This window comes from Scophthalmus maximus, chromosome 19 (genome assembly GCF_022379125.1).
Source record: "Scophthalmus maximus strain ysfricsl-2021 chromosome 19, ASM2237912v1, whole genome shotgun sequence".
In the NCBI taxonomy this organism is placed as follows: Eukaryota; Metazoa; Chordata; class Actinopteri; order Pleuronectiformes; family Scophthalmidae; genus Scophthalmus; species Scophthalmus maximus.
Genome location: NC_061533.1, coordinates 6,615,601 through 6,643,536, shown reverse-complemented (window position 1 = coordinate 6,643,536; position 27,936 = coordinate 6,615,601). Strand labels below are relative to the sequence as shown.

The following is a 27,936-nucleotide window of genomic DNA, read 5'->3' as shown; positions in this document are numbered from 1 at the left end:
CCAAACTTGGTGGTAATATTATTTGCGAGGTGATGCTTTTCCTTACTCAATAAAATGTCTGATGGCTTCAAGTTATTTTAATTGTACAGCAGAGGGAGCCCTCGCTGCCTCAGTTTCCTCCACCAAGTGTAGATTCTCTTTCAGAATGGTTTCTTCACAATGCTCCTGTTGAATTAAAGGGAGGCCTGGTAAGCAGACTGCCTTACCTCTGCCCTTCTCCTTGTCAATGCCCCTTGGCTCATATAGTTTCCATTAAACTTCGCCAGAGCATCAATTGAAGCACTATGTTAAAACAACTCTTCTTGATATTGTTACACATGGACCGTGACACGTTTCATCTTGACACCATCTAGTATCATAGCTTTTCCGTTTGGCAAAAGTCAGAAAAACGTTGGTGAATTCACAACTATACAAAACTACAACCGAAGCAAAAACCATTTGTCAGTTTGCTTAAGTGCACTTTTTTATTTCTCTAAAAATGTATTTGCAAAATTTAAATCTTAAGAATAATGCCAGTACACAGCTTGTTGGTATACATAATGCTATAAGAATAAAACTTTCTAAAAAATATTTTGACAACATGTAAGAGAGATAGCAGCAGTTTTCCAGATACAACATTTAAGACGTATAGCCTTTCTTCTGAGAAATATTATTGATATAGAGAAGCCGCATCACGGCTGCTGAAGCTGCAGACTGTTGATGAACACGGTCTGCAGCTCGTTTATGTCGTCACTGGCCTCTATGGGGATGCTGGGCCTGCCTGGCGAGCTCGAAAGTGACGCTGTGTGACATCGGCTTAGATTTTCATAGTAGGAGTCTCCAGAGCCTCCCACTGCACCCTGAGGATGCTCGTACGCGTGGTGCAGCGGGGACAGGCGGCTGTGGTCCTGGGCCTGGTACAGCCCGTGATGGAGATGGAGGCAGTGTTCAGGCCTGGGGCTGTGACAGGGGCTGTGGGACGGGCTGTGTGGCATCAGGCAGGTCTGCAGGCAGCTGTTCCTCCGCATTGCCCGATGCAGGTCCAGTCGGGCGATCAGCGGCTTTCCAATGTTGATGCTTTTGGTCCAGTGGACGGGATCGTCGTCCATGGCTGGGAAGGTGACCTGAAGGCACACTGTGAACACCAACTCCTCCTGTTGCATGTAAGGTCACAGGAGAAATAGTAGCATTAATTAAAAATAATGGGATCCCCGTGGTAGTTTTGTTGGGTTGACTTTTTTACCCGGAGCTTCTGCAGTGAGCTGAGTCTGGTGTAGAGACAGTGCTGCGGCAGGCTGCTGGACAAGAGGTAGATCCCCGTCTCCTCTGGAGTCTCTCTGTTCATCTCTTTCGGATCCACATCAAGTTCCTGCAGGCAGGAAAGGAAGCAGGCAGTGGTGGACAATATGCACAAACATATCCACACAACCACTCAAAATAAGTTGCATTTACATAAATAAAACAAAGGTACCTCTATTTTTAAAAAAACACCTTAAATAAAATCTGAATCATACCAAGGTCTACTTTAAGGTGTTGATGAGCAGTGTTCGTGAAGACACACTGACCTGTGAGAAGTCTGTGACGTGAGCTTGGCAGAAAGACATGTCCTCGGGTTTCTTCACGATGTGAGTGTAAATGACGAGCACGTTGGAGAACTCTGCAGCGAAGCCCAACTTGATCTGAGCCCCGCAGTCAAAGTCAAGACTCATACTCTCTGGGAGCTCTGAAAGAGAGAGAAACAAAAATGAAACTGCACATTTTGATGGATTTCAGATGTACATGAAGCGTTATTTTTTTTAAAAGCCCATTTATTTAACAACCAGTGCTAGACTCAAGAAGTTTCAATTCTGAAATTTTTTTATTTGTGATACTTCCACACACCAGTTTGGAGTAAATCACAAAAATGTCCTATTGGCTTCTGTTTTACATAAGCAAAGATTTGTCAGCTGATAATGTTGTGTGTGGATGTTCACAATTGCCTTTGTGTGCAAAAGTGTGTAATCTGAGGGCGCATTGTGTGCTTGGTCAACATTAACCAGAGTCAACATTTGAATGAGCCTCAGTAAGATAATAGAGGCCTCATAGTGCTGTGATAATGAATTATAAACAAATATTTTTCAAAAAAAGGAAGAGAGTTTGTGTTTTAAACTCACCGTGAGCCTTTGCCCACTGTCGGCTGTCAGCATGAGCAAGATCAGCGCTGTCGCAGGGCTGAATGGGATCAGTCAATGCTCTCCTCTCTGACAGGCTGCTGCGGATCTCCAGAGCCTGTTTCCCCTTCGTGGCGTCAAACTGACCCATGTCTGAGCGGGGAAAAATTAATAATCACATGTAGGTGTCTCAACAAAAGCAAGTGACTTAACATCTAAAGAAATATCCCAAAAAATCGAATACATGACTTGGGCCTGGGTCAAAACAAAAGCATCTGCAACAGTGCGGGGGAGGCGGGGAGCACTGGGAGAAGCGTTTGATTTACCCTTCCTGTATTCATTTATAAGACATATCCCTTATTTATCATATCTGTTATTTCATTTCAATTAATAGACGGACAGGACTTTAATGTTCTTCATCAACCCTGAATTTAAAAGGAAACTCTATTAGCCCACAAACAAGTTGATACAAATTTGACATCAATAATACAAAGCATTTACTTTTTTACTATTTTACTAAAAAATAAACTGAAACATATCCTGTGGGATAGACAGTAATTGTAATTATAATAATAATTTCACAATCAAACACAACAAATAGTCTTCTAATCATAATTCTTCAAAGTCAACTCAGTCACAAATCAAACTCATTTTGAGATGTAAGTGCTGCCTAAGGTGCATTTTAATAGCTCTTACTGTAAATAATCTGCAATATGGATGTTTATTTCAGATTTTATTTATTCACATTATTTATATCCGTACATCATGCTGTGCTTCATATGATCATGACACTATATGATGAGTTTCTGTTCCTCTCACCCTCAGCGACTCGGTCCAGCACCACGGTGATCTTCTCGTTGTCGAGCAGTCGCTTCTTCAAAAACTTGACAAACACCCCATTGGTGAAGCCGCTAGAGCTCAGCTCAAAGGCCTCGGCATCTTGGCACCTGTGCCCCAAAGTGAAAAATATATTACATTTTATATATATTTTTTTAAAGAAAAAGTGTATGAATTTTCGTTTTAAATGAAAAGTCAAGTTTCAAACTTGCGTAGCGTATCCAAAGACAATGTTGGCCGTAACCCTCAGGACAACGTTTGGAGTGCTGTCGTCATGAAAATTCCTGGAAAATGAATAAATATTATGAACCCTCTGAAATCCAAACAAAGATGCTGAATCTCTAACATCTCTGTGATGGCTAATCTATTAATTCATTGATTCATTTATAGCACTCACCTCTTCCTGCACATGTCCAGCAGAAAAACATTGAGGTCCGTTTCCTTCTCCTGCATCAGTTTGAGGATGCTCTGCACACATAAGCAGTTGGCTGACCGGTATGGGTTTGGCGCGTCTACCGGCACCATGAAACTGTTGCCGTAGTTCTCATATCCATGACCGGCGTAGTACAGCAGACCTAAAGAGGGATTTGTTCATTTCAGTCCAGTAGCGTAGCTATGGAAGAGCAAATTCTGGATACACAAAAGAGTCATGGAAAGAGGAAAGGGTTTTACATGAATCTATTAAATACCAAACAATATATGGCGCAGTTCTGTGACGGGAAATACTTATAGCTTTTATTTTACTCCTTTCATCTGGGTCGATTTGTTATCAACTGTTAGTCTATCACCAACATGTGCTGGGTGGGGAATGTTTCTGGATATGCGACCACATCTAGAACCATCCAGAAGAAACGTAAAAAATCCCAACGTACCATAGACTCCCTTGTGAAGCAGCAACAGGAACTCGTCAACGGCGTTTCTCATCTCCGACTCTGTGAGGTCCAGCAGTGAAACCACCTTGAAGTTTAGCTGCCGCAGGAGGTTGGTGAGGTCGTACACGTCCACCATGGGAGCTTTGAGCTGCGGGTGGTTCCGGTAGGACAAGTTGCCGATCAGCAGGGCCACTTTGTCAGTCGCTGGGCGGGAGAAAAAAAAAAACATTGTTAAACTATGGGAGAGGTAACAACTCATATGCGATAATATGCGACAGTGAAAACATCTCAATGTGAACTAACCCATAAGTCTCAAGAGGGCAGTGTTTACTGTGAAAATGGTCAAAAACGCAAGTGTCCTTAAATATTATTCTGGCTTTAACACAATGATCCCCAAATATAGTGGAAATTCTTTCTCTAACATAATATGAGTATTAGTAGTATCAGTTTCAAAGACCTGCAGAAGCCAGTTCACTGTCTGAATTGCAGATACAGGAGCATTTTTTGTCTTTTGTTGTGTTTTTTTTGTATTGCTTTGACTCTGTAGTTTACTTTTATGACATTTGATATTTTGATACGTTACAGCGAGGAAGAAATTCTGTAGAAAACTGATCTCACTTTCTTGCTAATAGCACAAATTCAGAGTGCTAAAAATCATATTTACAAAGTAATGCACGCAAATACCGAATACAATGACATTTGTCATAGTGCTTTTAATTTTCCTTTTCTAAAGACACTCTCTCAGAGAGTTTTTTTATTTTTATTAAACTCTATGGTATTTTTCCTGCCAATATTCTCTGGTGTTGTTGTTTCTTTTCCAGCTGTGTAGCAGCTGAAATTACATGTTGCAAGAAGCTTCATATCTTTATTTTGGTGACAAGGACAAAGATCCACAGAGTGGACATTGCATTACACAATAAGTAGAAGAAAAAAAAACATAAAAACAAGAACAATGTGATCATATTTTTAATAATTCACCAACACATATTTTAAGGAGTGTGTAGTAAGACACTTACCATAAAGTTGTTCTGGAACACTATTCAGGAATAATTCACTACAACCTGAAGTAAACACACAGCAGAGGATCACATAGTTAGTGCAGGTGTAAATAAAATATGTGTTCAAAGAAATATGTGTAATTACTACAATTACACTCACCTCCTCCGATGGCATAGAAATCATCTGGGAATCAAAAATATAAAATACATCACTATCACTTCAGATGAACAGATTTAGAAAAAAAAAGCCTCACTCCAAATTAAATATAGAGAATAAGACAGGTGTTTTGTTTTTTTAAATGTTTTCCTTATTGTCAATTGATCCCATGAAAAGCCAACGTGGTTTCATTTTTGAAAAAGGACCAGTAATTTCCTAAATCTGCGGGGGCACTGTAGTGTGTGATCCAGTGAGCTTTTACAGCAGTACCCGGATAGTATGTGTAGGGTCAATTAAAATTAACTACAGTCGCTGTGTATAATTGGAACTATATAATAATAATAAAGGAATTTGTCAGCTGTTGTTTTTTGTCTTTTCATGAGTTTTTTTGACAAAAAGTAACAAATACAGAACAGTGGCATCATTTAATGCACCATTGATTGAAAAAGACACTAATCAAATGAGAAATCATGCATGTGATGAAACCTGGAGATCAAACCCTGTGAACTTTTTTGCTTGTTAGTGTCTATATAAAAGTTATGATTAACATTTCATGCAGCTAATGCCTGCTAACTGTTACCCTACACCAGGAACCCCGAGACCTTTCAACTCTACCTTCAGAGCACTCCGTTGCCCCTGTAATCTGGACTGATATCCTTGGTGCTTTCAGTCAGGAACAGAGCAAATAATCAATTTATTGAGTTACAATAGTACGGATGTAGTTACAAAGAAAAAAAGGGTGTGTGTGACATACCTATGACAACGTCAACTTCATTAGTCCACATTCTCTCAGAGCTGCTGCTGATCTCACAGCGATACCTGCCGTGGTGATCCAGCATCACGTGAGGAATCTGAAATGCACAGTGAACAATTGGCAGCCACCAAAACTTAAGTCAACAGTAAACTGTAATGTCTCGTGACAAAATAGACATTGGTTAATGTCATTAACACCTATTACAAAAAATAGTTTCCAAACAAGAAAGGTTTTTTTGTCAGAGTAACTCTCACCATGAGTTTCCTCTTTGTGCCGTTGAGGATCGGGACTCCATTTCTGTGCCACTGGTATCGAGGGATGGGCCGTCCCACGGCTCCACACTCCAGCTGAAGGGCTTCTCCTACATGTAGCTGCTGGGACTGAGGCTGGATCGCCAACTTCAGCCGACCCTCTAAGGAATGGTAACTCTGGCCTGGTGCTGGCGAGAGGAAACATCATCAGTGTATCACCTGGTACATCCAGTTAAAAGATTTCTGCTGGATTTTAAAACACAGCACACAAAGCAGGAATTAGCTGTTGCAAAAGTGAGACTTTAACTGCTGCAGTATCTTACCGTAAGACCTGGTGACATTCAGGACGTCCACCTGAGCCCACTTGCTGAACTCAAACGTATCTCCACAGTTGACCCTGCAGATGTAAAAGCCAGCGTCCTTCAGGTGGACAGGACTTATCACCAGATCGGGAGAAGAGCAGTTTGGCACCTGAGGTTGGGAAAATGTGAATCATATTAACCAATATGCAAATTTCATCTCCTGAATCCTCGTTTTCTTATCTTCAGTGTATCTTGTTAAACACACGATGCATTGTAGGGTTTTAGGTTTTATCGACAAAATGCCGTTTCAGTGGTTTTCATTTTAGAGGCAAGCAATCCATGTGTTTATTCTACTGTGCAATGCTCAAATTCAAATATATGCAATGCAGTAAATCTGCAGTAAAACTGCAGTGAATGCAGCAAATACGAAAATCCAAATTCAAGTAGTTTTGTGATTGTCTGAAGGTAAAGAGCCTTTTTAGACATCTGTCCCTTTCACTGCAGGAAGAGCAGACGGATGAGAGTCAGTTTTTGTCCAAATTATAATTATTGTCAAATTATAACCTGCTAAAAGATTATACCGCTATAGATTTTTATCGACATGTTTCTCTATCTTGGGAATGCAAATCTCCAAGGGGAGAGGTTTTCAATTAGTAAAACCATGCCGGGGAAACACAGAAACTGACTATAATGTTCATCATATTGCCATATTGAAGACACAACAAGGAATCATCGCTTGGAAGATGGAGAAATTCTGTACCGGCAAGAAGATTACAAGCCTGAACCTGTTAATTTTGACAGCGGTTTGTGACGCATACTTTTCCTGTAAATTTCCTTCCAACTACTGTGCCAGGAGATACTATTTTTAGTGAACACATATCAGGCATACTGATGTACAGTGATAAATTGTACAAAACATGAAAGAACTAAGGTAAAGGGCGGGATGATGCAAAAATTTTGCATAAACTCAGTATAAACAACAGGTCTAAACACATACAACTTGAAAAAAATGTGTGTGTGTGTGTGTGTGTGTGCGTGCATGTGTAGCTCACCTCTTCGTGTCTCTTGAACCACTGGTACTGTACTGGAGACTTGCCCACAGCGTGGCAGCTCAGCCGCAGATTGTGCCCAGATATAAGAGCCAGTGACTGGGGCTGAATGAGAATCTGCAAGGCTGAACATTAGGGAGAGACTTTCACTGTGATTTCACATGTTGTCTTACACTGTCACACGGATTTTAGGCGGGGAATATACACAGAGTAGCAAAGGTAGGCCGCTTCTTTGTGACGCTGACCTTTATTTAGAACAAATTTAAATCAAAAGCTGTTTTAGTTTCCCAAAGGTGTTAAAAAGCAATAATACCCTTACGACCCAAACATGAATACAATTCTGGAGTTAAAACCTAAACCTACAACTCTCAACATTAAAACTCATAACGTTTTAATGTTGTGGCTGATCAGTGTTTCCTACCGTCAACTGTTTGACCCCCGATGAGCACGGACAGTGAACTTCTGAAAGCAAATCACTGCTTTCAGAATTTAAATTATATCAGCAACTGAAAAACTAATTCTGAAATCTAATCACTTCTGAGTGCTTAGTATTGAAATTACAATAGCACCAAATTTATTGCATTGAAATATTTGACTTAATCTTGTGGAATTTCAAAAATATATATTTTAGGGATCCCAAATGACATTGCAAATATTAAAGTGAAATACAAGTTGCTGCACACACTTCAACTTTTCAAATATAGACACTAAGAGTGAATATCAGAAATTCAGATCGCAACATTCGGCCTTAAGGGATCAACCGGATGAATCAATCTGACGTAAGAGCTGGATAAAACTGGAATTTATTTCAGTACAATACATTGTATTTCAGTTGCCACTCGAACTAAGTCATAAATTCTCTTTTGAACTAAAAATTAAATACAGAGAACAAACATAAACGTACTTATAGCTAATAAGGCTTTGGGGGGCTTGTTCTACTGTACCTGATGTCTTCAGGCATTGCACGGCCTCCGTGTTGCCGAGGGTTACGAGGTAGTCCATCAGGTGGCCCGTGGTGCAGCCTCGCTCTCCCATCAGCCTCAGCAGCATGCGGCTCGGGCTGCCCTCCAGCTCCAACACCTTCAGAGAGCACATCTCCATGTCGTTTGAACTGGAGGACAAGAACAAGTGTACAGAAGGAATTTTTGATACAGCCATACAGCCCAATAACAAGCATGAACATACAGTTATCAATCATACACAGGCAACATGTACACACCAAGCATACAGTAATTTTATGAGGAGAAATCATCAAAGACTGTTTTAAAAGCCTGTAATTAGGCCAGTAAAAGTAAATTTCTTAAAACAGAAATAGATTTAAACATTTAAATAAACCAATAATATGAGTCAAAGAGTAAAAAAAAACCAGCAACTACAGATTGGGTCTTTGATTTTTCCGCCTATAATGAAATCAACCATATAAGCTGCATTTTTTTTATCACAGGACAAAACTCGGCTTTCACTTCGGAGCTGCAGCATTTTGATTTCAATTTGAAAATCAATCGATCACTGAATAACACATTTCTTTAGAGGTTGCAGCCTCTCACGTGTGAAAACCCAAAGCTTGTCTATGTCAAACAGGGCGGCGGACTGAATAACTTTGGATTTCTAACAAAAACAAAACAAAAACATTTGGAAACACACTATTTGTCTCAATTTTTGTATTCGACATGTTAAAGACAAAACGATTAAGGAGCACATCCATTCGTCATGCACACAATGAGTTAGTTGCAGCCCTGGTTTCATTTCCTTATATAGTTATATGTATTTCGGAGCCTCTGTGGATAGGTTTGTTTCCAGTACTGCTATCTATTTCTGATTTTGAAACGTTTGTCTTCGTCCACCTGGTGATGGGTTCAACAGCGACATCCTGGTCACGGTGTCGGGACGCACCTGACGCGCAGCCGCCTCTCGCCGCCGACGATCTCCCCGAGCCGCCGCCATCCTCTGTCGCTGGACTTGTCCAACGCGTCGCACACGCGCTTCACCACCGGCTCCTTCAACAGGCTAATCTTCGTGGACCTGTCCACGGAATCCGACATGGCAGCCGACGAGGACAGAGGTTTACCATCGACGCGTTCTGCCAAATCAGTGCGGAGACGCTCGCGTTACACTTGGCAACAATTCTACTTCCTGGAAAGAATCGCAGCGGCGACACAGACACGCCCACCGCACCGACCGCGGGCTGCCTTTGCCCCAAAGATTGTGTACGCGCGTCGAGATGATACACCGCGGGAAAGCGTTGGGGCTGAAATGAAATGCTGCAGATTCTATAGTTTTAACATCAGGCTGTATTTTTTTTTTTTTTTATACCTCTAAATGTTTACGTCCTTGCAAGAAATGAACACAATTCAGATGAACGACGCCTAGATCTGTGGTGAACAACTGCTCTCGGGCAGATTAGTAAATTTCCCCTGGAAACCCAGAACCAGCCTGCACTCTACGGCTAAATGTTTAATCTAATAATCTAATAACTGAATCTTTGATTAAGTTATGTTGGGTTTTTTTTAAATGGCAAAAAATTAATTTGTTCCAGGGAATCAGGATATTTGCTAGTTTCCCTATTATTCTTTTTACGCCGTCGAAGAAGGTCATGTGATCGGTTTGGTTTGTTTGTTTGTTTTTCTGTCTGTCTGTCAACATTGATAGATAAGGCAAAACTTGGCATTTTGGGTCCTATCTTTACAAATACATAATGTTTTTAAAAATATGTCAGGTCAGACAAAGGTCAGATGGAGATGGGAATTCAAGTTTTGGGTGAAACAGCATCAAGTGTCTGGTTTTCCACCATCTGGCAACCCATTTTCACAAAATCTGGCAACCCAACTTCTTGATGGTTTCTATCTCTTCCTGCTTGCAGCTGGAGGATGATACCTGGCAGTGCTGCATAGACATCTCATGTTTTTTTTGTTTTTTTTTTATAAAACCAGGCATCGTACTGAAAGAAGTCGGCGAAAAACGAAACGAAATCCATACGGGAGTGAGACATCTCGTTTCGGCTGTTCTCGGGTGCGACGCGGGTGAGTGGTCAACAAGCCCCTCCCCCTCCGCCGTGACGAAGACGACACCTCTCCTGTTCCCCGTGTGTCGTGATCACACCTGAGCTCCCGGGGACACCTGTGCGCAGGTGTGAGACGGAGAGGGTCGTCGCGACGTGAACGTTTCCCTCTGCATTTGTGTCACTGTCGACTCAATGTAGTTCATTCAGCGAGAGTCGGAGGTCGACACCCGTCCCAAAGCGGAGCGAGGTGGGTGTGAACCATGAGGTATTCGTTTCTATTTTAGTCAAATCCGTGCAGCTGTTGGTATGTTAATGCTAGTTCTATTTAATAAATTAAATTTTAGTTTTAGTTTCCCCAGGTCTGCATGAACTTCTTGCTGTGCAGTGTTTTCACAGGATGTGATGCAGTAATAAAATGCGTTGAGCATGTAAAATATTTATATTATATCCTGTATAATATTTATTTTAAAAGGGTCCGTGTCAGACCACGGAAAATTGGTCAAACATTTACAGGGGAATATATGTTAATGTTAAAATTATAATGTGGTGCAGCCTACCTGTGTCCAGCTGGTAAGACAGTGGTTTATATGTGAGAAGAGTGAAAACATTAATATCTTTGAGACCTCTTTATTTGAATTAAATCTTAATCGTCTCAAATTCAACAAAAAAAAAAAATCTTAATTTGTGTTTTGAATGCTAGTTATGAATCTATTTATATTTATGCTCATGCACTGCTGACAATCCTCCCCCTGCTGCTGTAACATCTCTAAAAAAACTTTTATGTTTTACTCACATACATGAGTATTGATTATTGAAGCTGATTAGCTTAGCATGCAGATAAGATGGGACAGTGCACATTGATTAACATGCGCACTTAAGACCAACAGGTAAATGTGCCAGATTAAGCCATGCAGGCTATAGTTTCCATCTGCAGTCTCTTACAGGTTAATGGTAAAAAAAAACATGGTTGAAATTATTTATGGAAATTATAAGCTATATCTGCTTATCGATTAGTCAAATATCGCTGACTGATTTACACTGAGAATGGCAGCTTATAGGCTTACTAAGATGTTGATATGGTATGTTGTGTACCCACCCACACATTATTGAATATTAAATGGTATAACATGGAGTAATGCTAATAAAACTTTATAGTATTTCAGCACGTATCTTAACTGTCATATATAGATGGGGTTTTTTTTCTGTTTTGGGACAGATCATAATAATGTAGGGATTTTTGCTCTTATTCAAGCTCCAGCCACTTAAGAATGACCATAAGGTATAGGTTTCCATAGGAAGTAAAAAAAAATGTTTGAGTAAATATACACCCAACCTATTAACTATTACAGACGCTGCATAGTTTGAGTTGAAACCAAACGTTTAGTTTTGACATTGAGGCCTGCTTCTCCTTTGTCAGAATTGAGAAATAGCCCTCGTCCAGATCCGGCTTTGCTCAAGAGATCCTGTCAAAACTTGTCAGTGCAGGTGTCGCATGCATGAAACTGAACTGTTGACACTGTGGTTACTGTACATGCCGATGAAAACAGTCAGTGCAATATCAGTCAGTCCTTTATTGCATCCTGTAAATTAAAGACTGGTAGCCGGTGAAGGAAGCTTCAACCACACCTTATCAGGTGACTAGTTGCGTCTGAACCAGGGAGCAGAAATCTACAATCTGAGTGCTCACTCTGAGCCAATCATTACATCTCCATTGACACCAAATACCTGCAGAAAACCAACAAATGAGCATTAAAGCTGTGTTTATGTTTGTGTGTGTGTGTGTGTGTGTGTGTGTGTGTGTGTGTGTGTGTGTGTGTGTGTGTGTGTGTGTGTGTGTGTGTGTGTGTGTGTGTGTGTGTGTGTGTGTGTGTGTGTGTGTGTGTGTGTGTGTGTGTGTGATGAGCCACCTTTGATGAGTCTTGATTTACGACCCTCTCATACTGTCTTGTGTGTGATGTTGCAGATTCCCTCTTTGATAAAAAAACAACCTGATGAAAGGCCTTTACTGTATGTTGCTGTCAGTCTAATCAGTTAATTCTCAAATAATTCTAATGGCGTATCATGCTTCACCAGCATGTGTTCGCCATAGATGGCCTGTATGTGTTGCCTACAACATATCATCATTGGTTGTGTCTGTTTGTGTCTGTCTCTCTCAAACTGTATAATTTGTTTTAGGTAAAAACAAGACACACGTTCAAGCCACGGGTTCCTGTGACCTCTTCAACCACACGCTGTAACGTCACTTTGTTTTTTTTTAGGGGACACAACATGACGGTTTGTGCCAGGATGAGGAGAGATCTTGGGCTGGCACTGCTCTTGCTGCTGTCCGCAGCTGTAGAGTCCGACGGTGAGTTGAAAGGCTTGAGTGACACTATTTTTGTCTAATAGCGACATAATATGTCAAGCGCTGATTTGCTCAAAATACAAAAAATAATTTAACATTCATTGACCTGGGTTGGACAAATAAATCTTAGAGACATGTGTCTTACAACCAAAACTGTCTGCATTGTTAAATACCACTGAAGGCAAGCATGCAATCTAAGTGAACTAGCCTTTTTAACAAGTTGTTTAAAGCATTCGTTACAATGCCAGAGGAAGTGGGAGATGATAGTTGTTTGTCTCATGTGTCGCCAGGCATGTCTCCACCAGGGAAACCGGTCTTCCTCGGCTGCAGGTCCCCTGAGAAGGAGACATTTACCTGCTGGTGGGAGCCGGGCTCTGGCGGAGGGCTGCCGACCACGCACCGGCTCTACTACGAGAGAGAAAAGTCAGTTCAATCCTCAAGTTTTGTTGTATTTAGATTTTTAATGCCATGTTCATAAGATTGTCTTTGGCGTCCAACAATAGAGATACAGGTACGGTCAGGGAGAGAGATTGAGAGAGAGGAGAAGTCAAAGTCCGCAACTAGAATAGAGCCAGGATTTTAATTACAGTATACCGGGTGCATTTACTACTGGTGGCCTTGTAAGTCTCAGCTGAGAGCCAGTGGCACTAAAGCGGCTATTGTTGAGTGGAAAACTACCAGCTCCCTTGTTCACACACTTGTGTTCAGTCAGCTGAGCGCAATTCTTTGTTGCCGTGCAAGTTAACCTGCAGATTTCGAACACTTCACCTGTGTGACCCTCACTCGCCCCGGCCTGCGGGCAAAATGCCAATACTGACAGTTTAACACTTTACGAGGATGTTGTTTTCACCACTTTGCTACAGACAAAAAAAGGCCTCAACAACTATCGCACAGGTACTACCGCAGTACCTGCTAAACACCGGCATGTTAGTGATCGTAAACATGTTCGCAAGCGGACATTAGCGCTTACCTGTGCCTGAATACAGCCTCACAGAACCACTCATGGCTTACTGATAAGTTGTCTCATTGATTAAAATTTTATGACATGATTTGATACCTCTATATGGATCACGTTGCAGTGGTCAGTGAGGAAACCATGTGGGCATCACATCTACAGTATCTCATGTCTGATTACTAGTAGTATAAAGTCACTGTAAACTGAGCTCTGTATTTGCTTATTAAGTGCTACCATGCATTTACTGGCCACAGCGCATAATTCAATGTCCTATGCGTATGTGAGCAAACTGCCCCCAAGCAGTATTCATCCATATCCTGGTCAGTAAAGGTCTTGGTTTGTCTACATACAGACTGGAAGGAACACACGAGTGTCCAGACTACCACTCGGCAGGGAAGAACTCCTGCTTCTTTGACAAGGACCACACCTCCATCTGGGTGGATTACTATCTGACAGTGGTGGCCTCCAATGCCCTGGGGAACGCCACTTCAGGCCACTTTAAGATGGATGTAATGGAAATCGGTAAGTTGAAAAGAATTTCAGCAAACCAATCTCCTGCGTATCGAAAATATCCCCAAAGTGTCTTGTAGGGTTGTTTTTTTTCTGGGATATGAACACATCACAGCAATGGCAGGATAAATTGGGCGAGGGTTAGGATCAGAGTCTCGACAACCGCTCGTCCAAAACACTTCGCAGTCGACGGTGCACGTCCCAGGGTCCTAAGAAGCACGCCCGCCGTTTTTGAAGTTGATCAAATTAACAGAGAAAATCGTAGAACAGATTCACCGGATATCTCAGTAGGATAATGCAGAATCGTTTAATCTGCTTAACTCAACAGTGTTTTGTGTCATTGATAGACTTTGACCAATGTACTGACCACTACTCTATCAGTGTGTTTGTTGGAGCAGATGTGCAACAGCAGAAAATAATCTGAATTGATTGAGCTAATGACTGGCACGGTCTTATTGGAAGAGCAGCTTTCTTTTGCCTAGCAAGGAGTGGAAAAGTACTGACCGACAGACACGAGGCACAAAGAAGAATCCTGAACAGAATGAGGCAGAACTGGTTTGTGCCAGGTGTAAACCTCGTGCACAAGGTTTATACCTGGCACAAACCAGTTCTGTCTCATTCTGTTGTCTGGCATACAATTTCACATTGTTTGTTTGGTTATCCGGCAGTTTCGTATGTCATTGTCATGTGCTGTACTTACAGTATATTTGGAGCAGAGTCCCGTCTAAGAAAATATTAACTACACTGCATCAGGTTTTGTCCCACGGGTCTAAACTTAACCTGTATCAAATATTTAAAACAAATACCATATTTTTTCCCATTGTGGCCTCAATGTTGTAAAGAGTGAAAAATCTCAAAAACTATTGGATGGATTGACAGACATGAATGTTAATGACTTTATTCACCTCTCACCTTTCCTGTAGCACCAACAGCTGACGACGGGGTGCACAGTATTGAACAACACTAACACACAATCACTGTGCATGCAGGGCCTGCATGCAGCAACAAATGTGTAGCATAACATGTTTGGGTTCATTTTCCTTCTGTTTTTGACCATGTCCATCCTGCTGTGTGACTATGGGGCATGCTCACATCGCAGGATGGTGATGCAATAGATTGTGCAGCACTCGTCTCAGATTTTGGAGGGATTTCCATGAAATTTAGTACAAACTTCCATGTCCCAGTCAGGAGGAATTTTAGATAAATTTCAGTTTGTGCAGGACTGATGAAAATCCCATCAGCATCAGCTGTACTTTCCTTTTAGTGCTAAGTTGCAAACTCTTACAGTCTTGTTGTCATCTCTCGACAGTGAAGCCCAACGCTCCTGAAAACGTCACTCTGCAGGTGATGAAGAGAGAGGACAATCCATACCTCCATGTCAGATGGGAGCATCCCCATAACACAGACACCAAGTCCGGATGGGTCACAATTAAATATGAACTAAGAGTTAAACACAGGAACAACAACGAGTGGAAGGTGAGTCCGAAACTAACTGTAGTTCATTGGTTCAATTGGAGATGAGCTGCACATAACAAATTTAACTTATCATTTCAAGTCATGTTGTTATTTGTTTGTTCTAGTACTGAAACGACTAATATTAACTGATATTATATATATCATATAAATCAGTGATCAATCAATATGTCTGTCTGTCCATGTGTAATGATGTCATTTCCACAGGAGAACTCTCAATTGGAAGTTTTACAGTCATTTTAATCAAAATTCAGTGTTTCGTAGAAAATAGACTTTTAGATTTATTTTAGATGATTACAACTTTTCCCTGGGAGATATTTTTCTTTTGTTCTTTGACCTTAATTAATATTCCCCCTGCATCAGCTATGTGGGTATAAACATCAGAAACGTGGGCTTATGTTTGAAGTCATAATCAGTTGATAAACTCCATATGTGACTCAACTCTCCCCCTGACTTTGTGCGAGCCAATTCTTTGCATCGTGAAGGGTCAAACAGGGTTTCCCCACGGGAAACGACTGCTTTGAATTCCTGGTAAAAAGGCAATTTGCAGCAGGCAATTGTACAGCACATGTATGTTCATTTGTAAAAACAAACTCTTGTACAGGCTAAACAAAAAAACATGTAGATACTGAAATTTACTAAAAGAAAAACAACATTTACAGGGGGGAATATGTTTTGGGGTTTTTTTGATATTTTTAAAAAATTTTTAAATTTATTGAAGTATGTTTTTCTTTAAAAAAAACACCAAAATAAGAGTTACATTTAGCATTTAAAAATGAAAGGACTAAGGGGACTTAAAAAGGTCCCAGCAGGGTGATTCAAAGTATGTATGACCTTCGATTGCTCAGAGGGTCGCTGCCCGAGAAGAGATAATCAGTAATATTTTGAAAGAGATTAAAATATTGAACTGGTAGTAAGTGATTTCTAGTTAAGATGAGGGGGGGGGGCGGTTAAAATCCCTCATGGCTAACCCTAGCTGCAGTTGAGAGAGACAACTGGCTTTGGTATCAATTGCAGCAGTTCAAACAGGACGGACTCAAACAACCTATAATCTTTGTTCAAGTCAAGTAAACTATCAAGTTTTTCCCTCTCTTTCTCCAGGAGTACACGTCAGGTACACAAACCCAGTTCAACCTGTACAACATCAATCCCGGGGAAATGTACGTGGTTCAGGTGCGCTGTAGATTAGACCATGGCTCCTGGAGCGAGTGGAGCAACTCTACGTCTGTGAAAACCTTTAACTGTACGTTTCAACTCCTGCTACATCTTTTCCAGCGAGGCGGCAACCAGCGATCAATAAAAAACATACGTTCAAATCTTTTTTCATTTAGATCCTCAGAATGACAAGCCCTTTTGGATATTGGTTTCCGCCCTCTCTACGGTTCCATTTCTAACAGCCATGTGTATCTTGGTCATAAAGAGGAAATAGTATGTATCCCCTGAAAAGAAAGATATACAAGTCTTTATGTATAATCAGGATGATGACAGTCTGAGTCATGACTCACTCTCTCTTGATTCTCAGTGTGAAGAAGGTTCTTCTGCCTCCGGTTCCTGGTCCAAAGATAAGAGGAATCGATGTTCAACTTCTCAAGGTAACACCGTAACCTCTGTACATCTGTATTTTCCAGCATGGCCTAAATCTTGACCCTGATTACAATCTGCTGAATTACCCCTAACTAATTCCTCCAGAGGGGGAGATCTGAAGATGTCAGCAATGCCCTGATCATCAACCAGGGCTTTCCTTCTGTGCCAGCCTGGAAGGACGAGATCGAGGATTACCTAATCGTGTCCGATGACGTACTTCTGCCTGACCCTCACAGAAAGAAGAAAAGCTTGACCGTTGCCGCTGGCTTTCACTTAAACTTGGAAATCCAATGTAAGGAGTCCCTGGGCCAACGTGACTGGGAGAAAGCCGAGGAAAGAAAGAACGGAATCGATACATTCCCACCCCAGTTGCCAACTCAGAAACAGCTGTGCCCGAATGTGACCTTCGTACACGCAGAGGCAACAGATCAGAGGTGGCCAATCCACGACGCCGCCGCTGAGAGCACTGTGCAACTTCTCGCGCCCACCGGTTATGTGGATATTCAGAGACATAAGAGCATGCAGGAGGAGGCGGACGGCAATGAGATGGACTACACCAGAGTGAACGATGGCAATATTCTCATCCTCCAAAAAGACAAGTTCCCAGGCTGCATGGATGTTCAGAGGCAAGAGGAGAACATACCAGAGGACTACAGCAGGGTGAAAGAGGTCGATGGTGACAACAAGGTCCTCTTGCAGAGACAAAGCTTCTCCGCTGACTCCTCCTGTGGGGAGAAGGGTACCCCCTACACCGACTGCACCAATAAGAAGCCAATAAATCCTCATGTACCTGGACCCAGTAAAGTGGAGCTCATCGGTAGCGGATATGTAGACACTATATACTAAGTTTTTCTTCCATATGCTATGTCTACAATACAAATGGCAGATGTCCCTTGTGATTTACGAGGGAAAAAGAAAAAGGCCGCGAGGCATGGATGGATTTCGATGACATTTGGTAGACATTCAGGGTCACCAGAGGAGGAACCAATACTGGGTTTTCCTCTGTTACCATTTTGTAGTTCAGAGTGAAATGTCTTGGCAACTATTTGATGGATCGCTGTGATATTTGCAACAAGTATGCAGGGTTTCTTGACTAAGGTCATGATGATCCTCCAACTTGTCCTTTAGGTCAAATTTTCCACTCATTCACGGAAATAGCTTGATGATGGATGGACATAAAGTTCTGTTCTGATTGGGTTCCCAGTAAAGGGATCACTTTTTCACAAGCAGGATGATATTTTTGGTTCCTATGGTGAAATATGGGATGGATTGTCATTTGGTACAGACATTCATGTTTCCCACAGGGTTACTATGCACAATTTTGGTGATTTCCCCCAACTTTCCTCCAGCACCACCATGATGTTTGACATTTCTGTTTTTTTGTGTTAAGTTATCTACCCACATTCAAGGTCACTAGAGAATGAACAGGACGTTTGCTAACATGGTAAACATGAAACATTATGAACATAGCTATGTCAGTTTTGGCTTCATAGAACACCTGTCAGTTGGATCATTTTTGAATTTGGAAAGATGGTGGGAATCACCAGACGTGAGTAGTCGGTGGTGAAACCATTACATCATGGTTTTGCTTTGTTGCTTTTGCCTCAGGCTAAGGAAAATTCCATTCTGGTTTGTGCATGGGAAAGAGAGCTGCTTCCCTGAAGGTCATTGCATACACTACAACACAATACTTTAAATGAGATGATACATTCTAATGCAACAAGCATATTTGAATTCATAAAAATTGATCTTGAAAAAAGTAAACTCGGCACAAACTGTTGTTCCTTATAATCAATTTATTTCATAATAAACAATATTTATTTTGCAGGACACAATGCAACTGAATTTAGAAGTTTTTTAACTTCGAGAAAAGGAATCCTTTTGAAAAGAAACCTTTGACATGTAGAGCCAACACAGGCTACTTGACATCACATTGTACGAGGCATTTAAAGAGATCAAATTTTTATACCAATTTAGGGTGAGAAGTAGTAAGAGAATTTGAATATGTTGGTAAAAATTATCTCAAAATCATTTTATTTCATACAAACAAGGACAATGTACAAAGAGTGGCACGATGCATATTGCAAATTAGAAATTCCGGAAGTTTGACTAAATTGTCTGTTTCAGGTGTAAAGAAAATCAAAATTCAAACAAGATAATTCTGAGAAAATGTATAATTTAGCATTACAATTTAATTTTCATATTCTTTATTGGTGTAGAACTACGTCCTACTTCTAATTCAGTGAGACTTTGTCATCACATCACCTTGCTTGAACCCGATACCTCACAGACTCCAAAGAACAAGAAGAAAACAAGGTCCTTTATCTGCACTTTTCCACATCAGACCATAACGAAAATGTTTAAATCAACAATTCAAAATTACAACTACAAGTCTTCACATGATCATAAAAGTGAGTCCTCTCTAACTAAAGATGTTCATCAAATGTGATTTCTGACTTAATTTGTTTTGCCCCTTTCAAATGTGGCAATTTATTGCTTCTTTTAATGTAATTATCTGCCAGCAATTTAATACTGTCAATGTCTTTTTTATTACATTTATAATTTTGCCATTTTGCAGATAGTTTTCCCTCAACTTTCCTATTAAAAGAAGCAGATCAGGGGCAGTCCTACATGTTGTGCATTGTACCTACTTATTGTTATCAAAATCATATGCTCTACTATAGTGCAATCTCATGAAAAGCACAATAAAATTCTCCCATGTCAGGTAGAAAAGATTTCATTTCTTTTATGTAAATTAAGAACAATTTCTAACTCAACCTAGGTGTGTCACTGTGACCTGGAGGATTAGGACTCTGGGCTCAAGTAAGGGTCAGTAAGATGTTCTACAACGATGTTGGAAAATTATTTTCTTTGTTTGTAGTTTCGGTTTGTGAATTTCTGCACAAAATATATCAACTGTGAAGTTACGCAAACAATCCTGAGAAAAAAATGCACATGCTATGTCCATAAAACACAGTATACTAAATTTTCTTTTAATGGGCTGTTGATGTACACTATTCTCCCAAAGGCGAATTGAAAACTGCCATATTTAGGGGACAGGTATCTATGAGTTTGTGTAATTTAGTGTGGCTTGACTTTAAGGGGACTGTTGGGCCTCGGCGGAGGTTTGCACTCTACTGAGTGCCATTCTAGTGTCTCTACTTTCCATAAATTAAGTTAGGCAAATTAGTAAAGAAAAAGAAGAAAAAAATTCAGACAACAGCTCTCAGGCTAAAGTCTAAAATAAAATGATCACTGATTAGTTCTTAGTCCTTAATAGTTTGTTAATATTTCTACACACATTCGGAACATGTTCACAGACGACATGGTTGAAAATTCAGATTGTGGGATCTCTTCAAGTGACAGCTTTGGTCCTAGTAGTAGTAGTTAACCTTTCCAGTTTACAACCAACACTCACACACTCTCACACACACATTTCAAACACCCAAAAATTCTTTTAGCTTAAAAAAAAAAAACGCCCAATCATAATGGCAAATATTAACAAAATTATGAATCTCCTGTTAATCCCAACCCCAGGTCGAGATCCACTACAAAAGAGAACCTTGTGCTGCTTCTTCTAGTGGTTTCCTCTAAGCTGGTGATCAGCACAAGTGGGTTCTTCCCCAGGCACGGACGGCTTCGCCACTGTCAACTCTTCAAATCTTCATCAGTGTTTCCCGTACATTCACTGTCCACGCACAAGGAGCTCAGCTGCTCCTCAAAGTTCAAAAATGTATGGTTGTACTCCTTCTCCAGCATTTTCTTCCAAATCTTAACTGGAAGAAGAATTACAGAAAGATAATCATTTAAGTTTCAAAGGGTGAAATCTTCAATTGTATTAACTAACTCTTCTCTTATTGAACTTCATCTCCCCTAAAGTGGGTTTAATTGGTCAAAACACAAAATTACAGCTTTCTCTTGGTTGTAACTTGTCAGATCACTTCATATGAACAGCAGTTATCACCAGCGTTGGGTCGGGATGGTAACTTACTGTATTCTGGTTCTTCTGGGTGTGTGGGGTCAGGGCTGGGCTCAGCCTCCACAGCCAGGCTGCTGATCTGCAGCTCTTCCCCACTGGGCTCTGCCTGTTCTGCCTCTGCCTCTTCCTGGCCCGTGTGCTCCAGACTTGACACCATCACTTCGTAGGCTATCCGGGCCTCAGATGACAACTCGATCATCTTGTGGTAGTAGTCCTGTATGTAAGACAAGAGTTTTAAGCTTTCTAAAAACACTTTAACCTTTCATGGTCAAAAATCATTTATCGATATTCCAAGAACAATCTGTCTTGTGCGTGATATGTGTGAGCTAAATCTGACCTGTGCACCGTCATAGTTGAAGATGCCCACCAGGCTGACGGGCACCGCCTTGTTGACGCAGCGACCCAAAGCTTTCCTGGAGAGTGCGAACACGAACGGTAACCCCTGTTCGCGGCACGTGTCGATGATGGTGTGCAGAGCCTCGTCCAGGCCGCCTGTAAAAGTGACAGAGATTTTAAGCACTCTTTTAGCTGGTACATGTCTGTACTTAATTGCTCCCAGGTTTAAATTTGTAAATGAGTGGAACATTTAGCTCCTGCCAAAACTTCTTTTTTAAAAAAAAGAAAATACGAATAGCAAATTCTAAGACTTTATAGAATATGCTCAAGAAAACGTTCAAATTTCGCACACTGTTAAACTCTCTGAGGAACAAAATACCTTTGGATTGGATTCGTTCGCAGTTTGGCGAGATGATGACACATTTGACCTTCCTGAGTTTGAGGTGCTTCAGGACCTCCCTGAGCCCCATCACGAGCCGCCTCTTCATGCGGGCCTTCATGGGGTCCTTCTGGTACAGGCGGTCCTGGAAACGCACCAGCTCCTTCAGCAGGGTCGTCACACACTCGTCCACGTCCTTACTCAGCATCTGGCTGCAGTAGCTGACACGCACAACGACATGCATTTCAATTTGACAAAATGAGAGAAGAAATTCTGAGAGATTCAATGTTTTCTTATTTCACACCCACACGTAATGGACACAAACAAAGATTAGTCTTACTCTCTGAACTTCCTGTTGTGGATTTTAGGTCGATTGACTGGGCAGGGCACAGGTGAGGTGGCTGGTTGCTCTACGGCTTCATCTTTGTCGGTCTCCTCCTCATCTGCTTCTTTCACCGTCTGGTTTGTGCCACTTAACTCAGACTGATCGTCGAGGTCCTCTGTAGGACTCCCAACCTCATCTAAGGTTTGAATGTCATCTGTGATCAAAGATTTCCTTCATTTACTCACAGCTGTGACTGTAATTCTCTTTTGTAATTGTTTTGCATTAATGTTCTATTGTTTTTACACATGCTTGCTCTGACCTGTGATAATCGCGTCGCACTGCTCTTCTTCGGCGTGATCATGAGAAGGTTCAAGCTCATTCTCAGGCGGCAGACCTCTCTCCTCCTGCAAACGTTTCTGTTTCCTCTCTTCCCTCTCTTTCAAAATGACCTGCGATCGGACAGAAATAAGAAAATAAAACTGCTGAAATATATTTTAAATAAAATATAGCACATCTGTTTTCATTCTGAGGCAAGTAAATGGACGTACCTTTTTGAGGGGAGTGGGTTTCTTGGCTTTGGGCACCTCTCTCTGCTTTCCTTTCTTCACCAAAGGGCAGGTGGAGTCCAGGGGATTGTGTGCAATCTTATCATGCTGCCAGGGCGGCTTCTTCTGGACTGATGGCTGCTTCTGGACAACAGGCAGTCCCCCACCAACTTCAAAGAAATAATTTTTTAACAGACAATCATTCTGGGCTACAAGTTAAACCCATCCAAAGATCTTCATCAGTTAAGTTAGTTCTCAGAAGAGTGTAGCAGACCATAACCCACCTGAGAGAATGACTGGCTTGGCATCTTGCTTGGCTTTTTGAGACTGCTGCTTCTTTTCCAGAGCGGCCAACATGTTTCCGATGTCCAGCTGAACAGGAACTTTGCTCTTCTTACCGGACACCTTTTCTGTTTTCTGACCAAGAACAGGGGTAAAAAATCAGGCTTTCTCCTGGATTGATATTTTAGGACAATCCAAACAAAATGGAAGATGAAAATACAAACCTGTCCTTTTTTAGCCGTCTCCGTGGGCAGAGTTTTTGCTGCAGTTGACTTTTCCTTGTTCTGGTCAGCAGACTGTCGCTGAGCTCCAACTCTTTGGTTTTCCTAGGAAAAAGGCAACATAGATTTGTGCAAATTAAATAACATTTAATTCATTATAGTGAATCTATTGACCTCACATGTTGAAATGTGTCTTTTCTACCCCTGTAATATGTATTTTAGGAAATTACAAAAGAACACAGTATTATAACTAATAAGTTTAAACATCTCAAAAGGATGATTAAACCTCATTGCATAGCTTTGCTGCATTGCTGCTGCTTATCAATCTATCAGTCCGAGTGAAAGCCGGAGTCAAGCCTGGGAACTCCTCTTCATCCTGACGAGACAAAAAGACAACAAAATGAAACATTAAATGAAATCTCAATCTGAATTGGAATAAAAACACAGCTACAATTTTATCCACCTCAAACTTTGGAGGCTCCTGATAAACTGCCAGTTCTTCTGACTCCAGTTCTGCATCGTCACCAGCACCTTGAGTCGTCTTCTTCTTCTTCTTTTTCTTCCGTTTCTTCTTCCCCGGGGAGTCCTCTTCCTGCTCTGCAGCCATTTCCTCTGTCTGACAAGATGCAAAATAAGAAAAAGAAATGTTGAAACACATGGCAGCACAGAGGAACCCAAAGTTTCACCTGACAAATATGATTTATAACCTATGAAAGTGGCCGATTGCTTTAACAGACTAAAGGGCCACACAAGAGATTTGTTAGCGTTTGACGGATGGTAATTTTTCATGGTTAAGAAACCAAGTAGAAGTAGTAAAAGAGAGGAGCACACACTATGGCTTAAACCCATGGACTCTCACAGCTAAGACTAAGAAAGTGTCCCAAATACATCATAATGTATATTTGACTTTTGGAACTGTAATTTCTGAATGTAAGCTGTTGTTTAATGTTGTAGTTTTTTCCTGCATTAATAAGTATCGTTAAATTGAATTAAAGCTCCTTAAACACGGTGTACTCTGGCTAATAATTATCTGCTGATATTAATATTTGAGATTTAAAAAAAACATCTAATTACATACTAACACCATCAGCTGATGAGTACTGAGTGTCAGCTGATGAGTAAATCAGCTGATGGTCTTTAGGGGGATATCTATCAAGTCGAACACTTTACAGTGAAAAATAAAGCCAGTATTCTCCGATGGGAAGATTATATAATGGTGACAATTTTATCTGCAACAGATTAATATCAGCCAGGCCGATTCAGCTCATTTTGGTCATTTGCTCATTCTAATTCTTTCAGTCATTACCCAAAGTTAATGGCCATATGTGGGGGTCAGAATATCATTATTATTATCATCATTCATTGACCTGCATGCTGATTGTCTTCTCTTTAGGGACCACCTTCCTTGGAGGCTGAGAGGCGACATTAGCCCAGGATGTCACCACTGGCTCACCTGTTGACAAAAAAAAAGAAAAATCAATATCTGAAATATCATTGCCTTTGCCTATTAATCATTGGAAGAATGACAAAAATAAGTTTCACCCTACCTGGTGGGATGGCAGTTGGGTCTGGCTTCACATTAGTGGCACTTTGTTGGGGATCAGGCCGAGTGGGGGATCGTCTCCTGCCAGACTATTCAAAAGAACATTACGGTAGCAGTACAGCACCACATTCCTGAGTATAACTCTGTGTAAGTGGAGCATTCACCACTAACTCTTACATTAGTACCACAGCTGATGTTTCAGTGAGCTAACCTTCCAGTCAGATGCCGACGTTTGCATTCGAGGACTTGGGGATGGAAGAGTTGGACCCCAGCACTCTTTCTGAAGAACAGGGGGCCCTGCTTTACCCAGCGGAACACCGGCCAACTCTGGAAAATCAGCCATCTTCACTTCGAATGGGACAAAGTTGGTCTTTGCTGGTTTCGGCGTCCCTGCGGAGTTCGGGGCAGGTCTGGAACCTTTAAACCCTGAGGAACAAAAACAAAAAGGCTTTGCAAAACTCTCCTAAACAATAATTTTCTATTGACTGGAGTGACGTTGTTAAGTTCAAAAAGATGTTGAGAAAAAGAAATACATGATTTCTGAAAGATGTTTTTGAGGGAAGAAAACATGAAAATTCTCTATTTGGCTGGCACATGTGATAACTACCTCTTTTCTGTGGACCCACTGTGTTCTTGTCCAGGATTCTGCCGGGAGCAGGAGAGTCATTGCTGATCTTTGATGCCTGTGGAGATGGATGAAAATCACCAAGAAGAATTTTCGTGAGGAGAGTTTCGTTTAGTTTGTTTTCTGGGAACTCAAAATGAAAACAAACCTTTGCTTGTTGGTCCCGTAGGGACCAGTCTCTCCGTAGGACATCATCACTGGTGTCTCTTACTTGGCGCCTGTTGTTGTAGCCATGACTCCTCGGTACATCGCCTGTTTTTCTTGCTGGCTTTGGGCTCGGACCTAAGTGGTTCCTTGACAAAGAGCCAACATCAGACTCATTTGGTAATATATGAGTTGGTGGTGAAGCTGTGCGTGACTCAGCAGGCTCCTTTATATGTCTCCTCTGCTGTTTAGGGTCAAAAGGCTGGACAGAAGAAAAAAAACAGGATAATTCATTAACTGTCTCCCCCCATGTTTATGGTAATCAACATAAGAATTATTCCACTATTCATTGCTTGCTTTTCTCACGCCAGGGGAGTGAAATAATATACTGGATAAGAAAAAACAATGACAGGGTGGAACCATATTTGTTTACTCTCACAATTTTTTACAATAAATAGCAGGTTAAATTGTTTTAAATTTACTTTAATTGGTTAATTAAAACCTTTCATTAAAAAAAACAATGAAACCATGAAAAACAAGTTTAGTCCAGACATTTGTTATCTGCAAACAATGTCCGTGTCCTTTTGGCAAAGACTAAACTGACTTGCTCTCAAGTATTAAAAAGTATCTATATACTTCCCAAAAAGAGAGTCCTATTAATGACTTTTCAATACAAGAATCTTATTATTATTATAATAATAATAATAATATAATTTTTTAAGAAAAACCTTTTTTCTCATATGCAAATATGAGTGAATGCTTAGATGCACATGTATACAAATCCATTTTTGTTATGATCTTTCATTCTTGACTACATGTTGACTGTATGTGAAGCAAACTTTCAAGGAGGAAATTGCTCAACACTGTTTGAATTCGACCTTTGACAACCACGTTATTGGCTCCAGTTCCAAGTGAAAAGCCACAGTTATGAGTTATTTCCCATCATCTAATCTCTTTATTCACGTTTTACACTCGTGCAACATCCAGTGAAATGAGCACAGCGGAAGTTGTGATGATCGGCTACAGTTAGCTTACTATTAGCACGTTTACCTAGTTCACAATTTTGACATCCAGCTAAGGGCTATGTGTTTTGTAACTTCCGGGTGATCTGTCAACACCAATGCTGTACATCATGTCTCCACTAGCAGCTCAGCTGTGTGGTCAAAGCAGCTTTTGAATTTATAAGTATCCTCTGCATGTGTTTGTAACAGCTCAACTTTGCGCACACACACACACACAAAAGTTAGCTTACGGTCCGCTACTTGCATTGGCGACCGTTAGCATTATTGGCTAGCTCGCTAAACAAAACACTTCCCGTTGTTTTTCTCGTAAACTACCTTGTCCATTTTTAGCGCTTTTTTTTCCTCCCTAGATTCAGTCACACCGTCTCCGCATGTTGCCCCCGATCCTCTGCGTGTTGTCAGACTTCCCGGTTACCACGGTGAAGCGTGTATCTGCGCCCACATCGCGTTAGCTCACCGGGCGAAGCGACCTGTGTGATAGCACGGTGGCAGCTAGCTACCGGAGCCATCATGCTATCATCAGCTGATGTTTATACGTAGTGTCTCAGGGAGGAGGGCCCACAGCGACATCTTGTGGCTTCACGGGCTTATTACACATCTGCACAAACCATGTACAAAGCAAGAAATCATTTATTACCTGGACAAATCAATTATTTTGGAGATACAGAGAGATTTTTTTCTCTCATTTATTTTTCCTTGGACATGATATAAAAAATACTTGATTATTGATTATTATTATCAGTATTATTAATACGATTCTTGTATAGAACGGGGGTAGGACGTGATAAGCATGTTGCTTCTACTCCATTTCGGAAACAAAAACAAAAAAAACATTTTTTTTAGTGTTCGAAATAAAGTATTTCATTTTCAAAAAAATTCTAATCAATTCAATTCAAATCAACTTCTCAGAAGATGGTTTTTTTTTTAAATTTTCAATAATTTTCTAGCTCATAAGATTTTAAGTGGAGTCAACCGCCACTCTCAGCAACTCTGTCTGTAAATTAGATTTTCATAATACTGTAAGACAAATTATAAGTCATCATCAATCACACATTATTAACAAATGTAATGTACTGGTATTGTGGTCTTGTAGAGTGGCTATGGCACCTTCAGTATTTCTAAATAAATCGGGCCACAAATTTAAAGAAAAAAAAAATATTACAAGTAAAAGTCTTGCATTCAAATTTTTGCTCAATGTATTAAAAAAGTATATCAAAAATATTTAAAGAAAAACAAATCCATGACCTTAATCTGGATTTAACTGTATTTTTAATGATGTAGCTGCTGAGTTGGAACTTATTTTTTAGTTCACCTAGTTC

The 27,936-nt window shown here is 40.7% G+C and overlaps 3 protein-coding genes across 6 annotated transcripts; 1 reads left to right on the top strand and 2 right to left on the bottom strand.

Annotated features, from left to right (window-relative positions):
- Positions 1-437: 437 nt before the first annotated feature.
- Positions 438-9,502, bottom strand: malt1 (MALT paracaspase 1). Of its 3 annotated transcripts, none has more exons than XM_035641164.2 (17): positions 9,243-9,502; positions 8,294-8,460; positions 7,353-7,474; positions 6,322-6,469; positions 6,002-6,186; positions 5,748-5,844; positions 5,609-5,656; positions 4,997-5,020; positions 4,855-4,899; positions 3,839-4,042; positions 3,364-3,541; positions 3,179-3,250; positions 2,949-3,076; positions 2,133-2,282; positions 1,545-1,702; positions 1,223-1,348; positions 438-1,133 (listed from the first exon to the last, which is right to left on the bottom strand). In XM_035641164.2, the coding sequence occupies exons 1-17, from the start codon at positions 9,389-9,391 to the stop codon at positions 672-674; spliced, it is 2,463 nt and encodes an 820-aa protein (XP_035497057.1). In that variant the 5' UTR covers positions 9,392-9,502; the 3' UTR covers positions 438-671. The 3 variants fall into 3 exon arrangements, with proteins under 3 accessions (XP_035497057.1, XP_035497058.1, XP_035497059.1); XM_035641165.2 differs by having other exon boundaries at positions 6,002-6,180; XM_035641166.2 differs by lacking the exon at positions 5,609-5,656.
- Positions 9,503-10,143: 641 nt separating this feature from the next.
- On the top strand, positions 10,144-19,051 carry prlrb (prolactin receptor b). Of its 2 annotated transcripts, none has more exons than XM_035641168.2 (9): positions 10,144-10,615; positions 12,609-12,697; positions 12,985-13,117; positions 14,002-14,171; positions 15,469-15,635; positions 16,734-16,875; positions 16,964-17,060; positions 17,155-17,224; positions 17,322-19,051. In XM_035641168.2, the coding sequence occupies exons 1-9, from the start codon at positions 10,611-10,613 to the stop codon at positions 18,060-18,062; spliced, it is 1,614 nt and encodes a 537-aa protein (XP_035497061.1). In that variant the 5' UTR covers positions 10,144-10,610; the 3' UTR covers positions 18,063-19,051. The 2 variants fall into 2 exon arrangements, with proteins under 2 accessions (XP_035497061.1, XP_035497062.1); XM_035641169.2 differs by having other exon boundaries at positions 10,150-10,597.
- Positions 18,998-27,132, bottom strand: LOC118314613 (selenocysteine insertion sequence-binding protein 2). The gene is made up of 17 exons (XM_035641167.2): positions 26,933-27,132; positions 25,600-25,857; positions 25,434-25,509; positions 25,038-25,252; positions 24,831-24,915; positions 24,651-24,736; positions 23,747-23,899; positions 23,570-23,659; positions 23,287-23,388; positions 23,065-23,197; positions 22,784-22,950; positions 22,555-22,684; positions 22,251-22,449; positions 21,911-22,131; positions 21,533-21,687; positions 21,208-21,409; positions 18,998-20,992 (listed from the first exon to the last, which is right to left on the bottom strand). The coding sequence occupies exons 1-17, from the start codon at positions 26,939-26,941 to the stop codon at positions 20,865-20,867; spliced, it is 2,409 nt and encodes an 802-aa protein (XP_035497060.2). The 5' UTR covers positions 26,942-27,132; the 3' UTR covers positions 18,998-20,864.
- Positions 27,133-27,936: the final 804 nt, after the last annotated feature.